This window comes from Neopsephotus bourkii, unplaced genomic scaffold (assembly GCF_033783945.1).
Source record: "Neopsephotus bourkii isolate Nb327-2 ecotype Australia unplaced genomic scaffold, CSIRO-AGI_Nbou_v1 NB_1111, whole genome shotgun sequence".
Taxonomy (NCBI): Eukaryota; Metazoa; Chordata; class Aves; order Psittaciformes; family Psittacidae; genus Neopsephotus; species Neopsephotus bourkii.
This window is the reverse complement of record NW_026901598.1, coordinates 1-9,350: the sequence shown is the minus strand read 5'-3', so window position 1 is coordinate 9,350 and position 9,350 is coordinate 1. Positions and strand designations below refer to the sequence as shown.

The 9,350-nt window shown below is 51.8% G+C and overlaps 1 protein-coding gene across 1 annotated transcript; it reads right to left on the bottom strand.

Annotated features, from left to right (window-relative positions):
• Window positions 1-6,230: 6,230 nt before the first annotated feature.
• On the bottom strand, window positions 6,231-7,383 carry LOC133217127 (tubulin monoglycylase TTLL3-like). Its single transcript, XM_061362272.1, has 3 exons — window positions 7,311-7,383; window positions 7,041-7,245; window positions 6,231-6,949 (listed from the first exon to the last, which is right to left on the bottom strand). Exons 1-3 carry the CDS (start codon window positions 7,366-7,368, stop codon window positions 6,481-6,483), a joined length of 732 nt encoding a protein of 243 aa, XP_061218256.1. The 5' UTR covers window positions 7,369-7,383; the 3' UTR covers window positions 6,231-6,480.
• Between the last annotated feature and the right edge of the window lie 1,967 nt (window positions 7,384-9,350).

Genomic DNA, 9,350 nt, shown 5'->3' with positions numbered 1-9,350 from the left:
CTGGCAGCATGGACTGCCAGAAGGTGGCTTCTATTTGAAAGAAGATTATTTTTTGGCACATACCCTATCCATCTAATAAACCTGCTTCGTTATTGTTACAGTTCTAGATCCTGGCCACGACGTGCTGTGGTAAGGAACGCCTCTGTAGCTAGTTTGGGTCAGGTGTCCTGTCTCTGCTTGCTCCCGCCTTCCCCTCCTTCCCGGCAGAGCATGAGACTCACAAAGTCCTTGGTCAGAGTAAACATTACTTAGCGATAATTGAAAACACCGGTGTTACCAGCGCTGCTCCCAGGCCAAAAGTCCAAAGCACGGCACTGCGCCCGCTACTGAGAAGGAGAAAAATGACTGCTACTGCTGAACCCAGGAGAAGCTCTTGGTAAGGCAGCAGTTCTCCACTGCTTTACAATCATTTCCCTCATCAGACCTGTGAAAACCTCACAGGTACAACACAGTTTACATGCTCTCACCATGGACTAAAATACCTTTTGTTTTTTTTCAGATTAATATCACTCCCACCTTATTCTTCTTTCTTTAACATATCAATTACCTCTCCTTGGAGCTAGCTCTGCAGGACAGAAATTATTTTCTTTCTCCACTTTTGTGTGATGAGTATACAGGACATGATGCAGTTTATCCTTAGATTCTGCTACAAGATAAATAGTCATCTCTAAAGAAGAGAGCATGCGTTTTGCAGCACACTGAACTCATGCTAGAGAAAGGGGTAGTCACACTAATGAGATCATCATAGGTGGATCCTGCAAGACAAAATGTTGGATCATTTATTCTGTTGCTCCTTGGTGTTCCACTGCTCAAAGAAAAGCTGGTTTTAAAATGATAGAATTCTGTGAGATTCTTCCCCTGCCTCTTTATATTTGGTTTCCTTGCTGAGGACAAGGAAGCATGACTGGGAAGACACGTCCTGCTTTCTAGCCCTCTCATAATGCAACTGTTGGAAAAAGAAAACAAAAACAAAAGGAAAAAAGTACTTAGAGTGGAAGACTACAGGAACAGTGAGTGATAAATAGTCAGCTAATAGCTAATAAGGTATAAAAAAAGTTATTAGCTTAACCTCAGGAAGATATCTTCACTAGTGAACTCTAAAGATCTGAGCTCTTTTAAGCATCACCTGGAGAACTGGGAGGCATCTCTCCTCTCTCTAATTCAAAAATCTGAAACTGAATGTCCTGCAATAAGCAAGTAATGAGTGCTGCTTATGCACCTAGCTCACAGATGTGGTCACTGCATGAAAGGGCAAGAAAGCAGCTCGTGTGACCAAAATATTGGAAAGGTATTAATGACATTTCAAATAAATAGTGAAAATCTGAAGTTGTTGTGCACTTAAAAGCAATCAAAGAGCTGAGGGTTTTGTTTCCCTTGTTTTTATCTGAAGGTGGCTTTAGATAAAGAACTGAGGCATCTTATTAAATAAGCCCACTCAAACAATTTGATCTCCACAGCTGAACATGTATATCCAAAGAGAATTCCAAGAAAGCCCATGGAACTCGGCATAGATTGCAAGAAGAAATACACAGGATTAATGAATGATATTTTGTTTATATCCTGTATAACTGTATGATTAACGCTGTTTACACATCTCTACCTCTATGTAAGTGTCCCAGGTTCAGCTGTAGCAAGGTACATCCACAGGTAAAAGCTGACCATTTGCAGCGGTCTGTTGTTAAATACTGAAAAATGCAACGTTAACAGCAAGCACAGAGTTCTAGTTCACTGAATATGGCCCATTTTAAACAAGAAGAAATTTCCTTAGAAAAAAAAGCTGTGTAATCAAGACTCTGAACTTGATTACACAGTGAACATCCAGTCTCCTTTGTTTAACATGAACCGTGTGAAAAGCTGCCAAGTGTATGGGGTAGTGAGGGAGAGAGTCATAAATGGGTTTGGGTTGGAAGGGACCTAAAAGCTCATCCAGTTCCTACACCCTCCCACGGGCAAGCACAGCTTCCGCTAGAGCAGGTGGCTCCAAGCCCCGTCCAACTTGGCCTTGACCACTGCCAGGGATGGGGCAGCCACAGCTTCTCTGGGCACCCTGTGCCAGCGCCTCAGCACCCTCACAGGGAAGAACTTCTGCCTAAGAGCGAATCTTAATCTAGCCTTTCCTTGCCTTTTTTTCAGGATAACCAGTGGCTGAACAATATACTGCAAGTTACATACCTTTAGGGGTAGCTGCCATTAAAATATAAAGTAAAAAGTAATTTCAAAACTGTTGAATAGAGATCTACTAGATCAGAATAGCAAATGTATGAAAAGATAGGAAAAATTATTCTAGATTTGATCAATATTATTCCTATTCCTCACATTCCATCTCTATTATTTACAAGAATTCTTTCTTCGTGACCAAGGCAAAGATACATCAGACACAGAGGAAAAAAAATGATATACAAAATCTTTTCTCACCTTTACTACCTCAAAACTTTGCCATATTTTAGAGTCCTGTAAAAAAAAAAAAAAGGCTTTTTCTGCTTACCTTCTTAAACGTACAAAAAACCTAAGGCCAGTTCTTTTACTTCCTCTGTTGTTCAATGCTCCACTACTTGTCCGTTTGAACCCTGGCTGAGAACTAAGTACCATGCAGCTGCTTGCTCCCTCCCCACCACCCTCCTCCCACTTGCTGGGATGGGAAGAAGAACCAAAAAAGGTAAAACACGTGATTTAGATAAGAAGAGTTTACTAATTTAAATACAGAGAAATACTGTAACAACAACAGCAACAGTAATGAAAAGGGTGGTAAAAATGGAGAGAGGATTAAAACTGAAGAGAGACAAGTGATGCCCAATATAATTGCTCACCACCCATTGACCAATCCCCAGCCCAATCCAAGTAGCCACCGGTCCCTCCCGAGTGACTCCCCCCACTTTCTATACTGGGCATGACGTGCCTGTGGTATGGAATACCCCTTTGGTTACTTTGGGTCAGGTGTCCTGCCTCTGCTTCCTCCCGGCTCGCTGCAGAGCATGAGACTGAGAAGTCCTCCATCAGGGGAAGCGCTAGTGAGCAACGACGTGTTGCTGTCAGACCAGAGCCAAAACACAGCACTGCACCAGGTACTAAGAAGGCGATAAAAGGCTGTTAACAGCTGAACCCAAGACAGTATCCACCCCTTATTCCATACCGTGCACGTCATGCTCAGATCACATATTGCAAAATGTACCATCACTTTTTATCTCAATACAGCACTGCTGCTAGGAAGGCAATTAACTCCATCCCAGCTGAAACCAGGACACCTTCTGGTTTCGTCAACCACCAAGTTCTGAATCATCAGAGAAAACACAATATACTTGGGGTTTATGCAAATGAAAAGCACCCAACATCATTTGTTAGAATAAGCTACTCTTTCTTAAAAATCTGTCCCTCTGTGCATGAATACACAAGTTAAACAAGTTATTCCTACTTCTGCCTTTGAACATATTTGTACATGCTAAGCATTTCTTCCTGCCTGGCCATAGGCGTGAGATTGCTTAAAAAAAGAAGGATGTGTTTTTATTCTGTGACTTCAACAGCACTCGGGTGCGTGTCACAATATATGGAGACAGCCGCAGTGCTATTGCTGTTGCCTTTCCTGTTTTTCATGGGTATACATCAGTTGACAGTACAGATCAATGGCCTGCGGTTAAGTTCCTTGAATCTTGGACAGATGTAAAAAGCACTGTTACGTATCCTAACTGATACACGAGGCTAAATAGCTCTCCTGTAAGGACTAGCAAATTGCCACATCAACAAGATAGGAAAGAAGAAATTAAAGCCTTCTGTTCATAAAAGATTGTGGACTTCATACTCTTCAGTTTGTGACAAAAGCATCCCGGGATGAGTTTGTTGTGTTTGGATGATGAGAACTTGGCCATACCATCTGCTTTACACCAGACTTTATAAACACAGACCTATGCACTTGCTGGGTAAAAGCAAGCTGATCCATCCAGCAAAAGTGAGCTGAGCAGCAAAGAAAGATACCTGTTGGAGTTCTGCTAAAGACCTGGATGCCTGCACCAAGCACATGGCTTGAGGTTTTCCCCTCAAGGAGTGAAAGAATCCCTCCTCTCAACCTGCTGGCAGCGGGCTGCCTAATGCAGGCCAGGAAGCTCTCGGCCTTCTTTGCTGCAACAAAGCATCATCAGGCCACGGTCAATTTGATGTCCACCAGAGACCCCAGGTCCTTTTCTGACCAGCTCCTTTTCAGCCAGCCAGCTCCCAGCCTCTACCAGTGTACGTGGTTGTTCTTTTCCAGGTGCGGAACTTCACATTTCCTTTTGTTTGACATTTTCCTGCAGTGCTTCACCTGCAGTAAACCATAAACGTCATTTGTGCCACAAAGACCTGTGTATAAATGATGAACTGAGCCTAAGAAACAGTATCACAAAAAGTGCAGGTAGAGAGGAGAACAAAAATTTGGAATAACCTTGCAGAATGACAGCAGGAGTAAGAAGTTGTTAATGGTATTCCAAAATAGTGATAGCATACTATTAGTGATATAGCATACCAATAGTGATTCAGCTTGTAAACTTCCATCACAAAACTATGCGTGTGCCAAACGAATTGCAGGACACAGGTCTCAGATATTCCTTTTCCCTTGCAAATTCCATCCTAGAATTACGCTCAGGTTTTAAAAAAACATCAAACACTTAAAAATCGTTCACTGCACAAACTAAGTTTTCATTCGATACACACACGTATATATATACACACACAAAAAGAGAGATACCACTCCTTATTCCATGGACCAACCCGTATAAAGATGCTGACTGAATACAGTCCATGTTGTCAGGCTCCATCTCAGGCAGCTCAGTGGTTCTGCCCCTCGGCTTGGGCTCCACTGGAGGCTTGGGGTCTGTAGGAATCTTGGAGACCGTACATGGCTTAGAGTCAATAAGTGGCTTGGGCACCACTCAACATAGGAAGCTTGGTGTGCGTAAGTGGCTTGTAGACCACAGGACGCCTCGGCACCACTGGAGGCTTGGGCAGTGCTGGAGGCTTGGGCATCACAGGAGGCAAGGTGTCTGTAAGTGTCTTGGAGAAAAGAGATGAGTTGGGCACCACAGGTGGCTTGGGCACCACTGGAGACTTTGGCAAAACAGGAAGCTTGGTGTCCGTAAGTGGCTTGTAGACCACAGGATGCCTGGGTACCATAGGTGTCTTGGGCACCACAGGAGGCTTGGGAATCAGAGGAAGCTTTGTGTCGGTAAGTGTCTTGGAGAAAACAGATGAGTTGGGCACCACGGGTGGCTTGGGCACCACTGGAGACTTTGGCAAAACAGGAAGCTTGGTGTCCGTAAGTGGCTTGTAGACCACAGCACACCTGGGTACCATAGGTGGCTTGGGCACCACAGGAGGCTTGGGGATCACAGGAAGCTTGAAATTCAAAAGTGGCTTGAAGAAAACAGGTGACTCAGACACCATAGGTGATTTGGGCATCACAGGAACCTTGGTTTCTGTAAGTGGCTTGTGGACCACAGCTGGCTTGAGCACCACAAGAGGCTTGGGAATCACAGGAAGCCTTAGGTCTATAAGGGGCTTAGAGACCACAGGTGGCTTGGGCACCACAAGAGGCTTGGGAATAACAGGAACCTTGGTGTCCATAAGTGGTTTGTAGAGCACAGGACGCCTCAGCATCACTGAAGGGGGCACCACTGGAGGCTTGGTGTCTGTAAGTGGCTTGGAGAAAACAGATGAGTTGGGCACCACAGGTGGCTTGGGCACCACTGGAGACTTTGGCACAACGGGAAGCTTGGTGTCTGGAAGTGGCTTGTAGACCACAGGATGCCTGGGTACCATAGTTGACTTGGGCACCACAGGTGGCTTTTGCAACACTGGAGACTTTGACACAGCAGGAAGCTTGGTGTCCACATGTGGCTTGCAGACCACAGGTGGCTTGGGTACCATAGGTGACTTGGGCACCACAGGTGGCTTTTGCAACACTGGAGAATTTGACACAGCAGGAAGGTTGGTGTCCGTAAGTGGCTTGGAGACCACAGGTGGCTTGGGCACCACTGGAGTCTTGGGCATCACAGGAAGCTTGGTGTCCACAAGTAACTTGGAGAAAACAGGTGATTTGAGCACCAAAGGAGGATTGCTGTTCATAAGTTGCTTGGAAAACATAGGTGACTTGGACACCACAGGAGACTTGGGTACTCTAAGGGAGATTGGGACCGCAGGATGCTTGGTTACCAAGGGTGACTTGGGCACCACCGGGCAGACAAGAGGCAGGAAGATGGGGAGTTTGGCCTGGGGTTGTTGCTCTTCCAGCTGGGGCTTCATTAGTGAGTAGCCTTCCACCAGCTGCTCCAGCCCCACATCAGGAGGCGCGGCCACTGTTGCCTGCAGCAAGAAATGGAAGAAGTGGGTTGGAAAAGCAGAGGACAGTCACTGCGCTGGCCCTGCTGCCACACTGGTGCTGGGACAGGCCAGGATGCTGGTGGCTTCTTGGCTGTCTGGGCACAAGCTGCTCATGTTTGGGCGGGGAGTGGGGGCTCAGGGTGCCCACCCCAGAGCCCCCCAACCCACCTCTTTGTAGATGAGGTCGAAGGCACTGGTGGAGCAGACAGGGTTCTCCTTGTGGTCCAGGACCAGGCGCAGCGCGTCACGCAGGACAGCGGCACAGAGCCGCCGGGGCACCGTTGAGCAGGGCTCCAGGGATGGATGTGTGTTGATCTCCAGCAGCCAGGGCTGGCAATTCTCCTGGAACGTGAAGTCCGCTCCGTAGAGCTCGAAGCTGCCCTTGCGCACCTCCACCAGCTCCTGGGTGCTGCGCAGGGCAGGCACCAGCACCTCCTTCATGCCAGGGACAATGAGCTTCTCCCAGACCTCTGCGTGTCCCGCTCCCTGAAGGTACAGCTGGAACTGCTGGCTGGACCAGATCATGTCACGGGGCAGTCTGGGATGCCGGCCCCGAGCCAGCCTCCACTGCTTCTGGATGACGACGTTGCAGAGATGCTGGGAGCTGGTGTGGGGAGAGCGGGGATGGGTCAGTGGGGTGCCGGGGTACTGGGTGTGCGGCAGCACCCCTACAGGGTGGAGTAGGGGGCAATTACCGATGCAGGCAGTGCATGGAGAAGGGCCGGGAGCAGAAGCGCACGTAGCTGTCCCGGTAGAACCAGACGGTGAGCAGGCTCCAGTCGCTCACCAGAAGCTGTTGCCGAAGGTCGAACTCGGTGCCCAGGACGGTCAGCGGCGGTGTCAGGCGTTTCTCTGCCAGCTCCAGCACCTCCTCCAGCTGCGCCGTGCAGGTGATGATGCCTGCGATGGGAGAAACACAGGGACAGTGAGACCCCCCCCCAAACCCCCTTTCCCAATGGCTTCACCTCTAGCGCAGGACTGGGCTCCAGCCTCGACGATCCAAAGGTTGTGATCACCCTCCATGCGGAGCTGCGGCAGCCGTGCCTGCGGGTGCTGCAGCAGGGCCCTGCACTGCTTCCACTCTCGGGTGCTGGGCGCCAGCCTGACCTGCTCGCTGCAGGGTGGTGACACGGGGGGCTCAGCACCAGCACTGCCGTGCTGCGTGCCCACCCAGCCTGCCCCACCCTGCACGCACTGCACCACGCTGTAGCCATCTTGGCACTGGCTGCTCCAGATGAAGGTCGGCGTCTGGTCTCGCACCATGGAGGACTGCGGCAGGGAGAGAGGGGACCGGGGTGAGCTCTGAAGTCCCCATTCCACCCTCACCGCCCAGCCCAGGCTGTGTCCTACAGAGTCCAGCCCCGGCCTTCTCCACTAACCATGATGTCATGGATGCCATCATGGTCCTCATCATCCCACAGCTCCTCCGCTTCTGCCTCTTCCTCCGGCATCTCCACTGTGGGCTGAACCCAGCAGGATGCTGGCCCTGCCTCTGAACCCAGGGCTGCCTGCCACTGCTCAGCCAGCCGCTTCCCGACTTCCGGCTGCCCCAAGAGGGGGTCCCCCCTGGCGGTTCTGGAGAACTTCTTCTCCACCCAGCCCCATGCCCGCCGCACCTTGCGGGTGACAGGGGAGGGGCGCCGCGCCGTGGAGGTCTTCTCCTGAGGAGGGCTGTGAGTATTCAGCTGTAAACGCAATAAGCACATGTACATGGCATGTTGGGGGGAGCTCTGTGTGTGTGTGTGTGTGTGTGTGTGTGTGTAATCAGTCCCCACCTTGATGGGCTCTTGCAGGTGCTTCCTGGCCCTCTTCAGCAGTGCCATGGTGACCGAGGGCTGCTGCTTGGTGCTGGCAGGAGCTGCCAAGGAGAAGGCAGGCTGAGCCGCTGGCCCCGTGTCCCCAGCCCCACACAGGGGGGGACAGCAGGGCAGGGGGGGAAGGCACCCACCTTTGTGCTTCTGCCTGCCCGAGCCGGGTCTGCCCAGCGCAGAGTGCACTGGCTCACAGAGCTTCGCGCCGGAGTCCCGGCTGCTCTACACCCCCCAGGGGTTCCTCACGGGGCCCGAAGACCCCACTCGGTCCCCCAACACCACCAGGAAATTCGCAAGTCTCGCAAGTCTGGCAGTCGCCAAAGAGAGAGTGACTCCTTCCAGCAATAGCCTGAGGGCGAGGGGAGCTGCGTGTGATTTTGTACCCCCGGGCACCAAGCAAGCGCATCCCCTCTCCCTTTGGGGACCGAGGTGGGGTCCAGCGCGTGGACCCCCCAACCCCTGCCTGCATCAGCCCCGGCCACTGCCCCGGCCCCACTGCCCCGAAGGGGGACAAACACCAGCCCCCGGTGCCAGGTGTGTCACTCCCCAACCTCCCAGACCCCTTTCCCGACCCTTTTTTCCCATGGAGACACCCCCAACCCTCAAACCGCTTCGTGCCCCACATCCCGAGGCTCCCCCCACCTCCTCTGGTGTCCCCCTGCCCCGTTCAAGCCCATTTATCCCCCCCTTTTCAGGCCACCCCCCGCGCTCCTCCGCCCACAGCTCCTGCCCCTACCGTCGGGCCCGCTCGCTCTGTTTCCGGTTGCCCGGCCGCTCCACGAGGAGCCCGGCGCTCCAACGGCCCCGCGCGTTCTGTGCCCCCGCGCAGGCGGGCCCTGCCCCCGGGCGTTCCGTGGGCCCAGGGCCACTGAAAGGCAAGAGGAGAAGAGAGGCGGCTGTGAGCCCTGTGTGCCCCAGCGCCCTGCGGCTGCGTCCCCAGTGCCTGCTGCCCCGCTCAGCGTGCTCTGGGCATCCCAAACCCAGCACTTCCCCAGCACAGGGGGCACAAGCACCCCGGGGCGTCCTCCCACCCTGTGCCCAAGAGGCTCTTGCACACTGGCACTGCTGTCCCCGTAGCTTGCCTTCGGGGGCTCTGGGCATTAGAACCACACCAGCTTGGAGGCCCCCTTCCCTCCCGCAAATCCTAACACGAGGGATCCGCCTCCTCCCGTTCCAGAGCCTCATGTTCTGAAG

Excerpts from the sequence above, each read along its gene's own strand:
- LOC133217127 (XM_061362272.1), bottom strand. The coding sequence starts at position 7,368 with ATGGAGGGTGATCACAACCTTTGGATCGTCGAGGCTGGAGCCCAGTCC. Across the intron at positions 7,246-7,310 it reads AGCCCAGTCCTGCGCTAGAG|GCATCATCACCTGCACGGCG; the intron begins GTGAAGCCATTG and ends CTCCCATCGCAG. Across the intron at positions 6,950-7,040 it reads TCCATGCACTGCCTGCATCG|CTCCCAGCATCTCTGCAACG; the intron begins GTAATTGCCCCC and ends TCCCCACACCAG.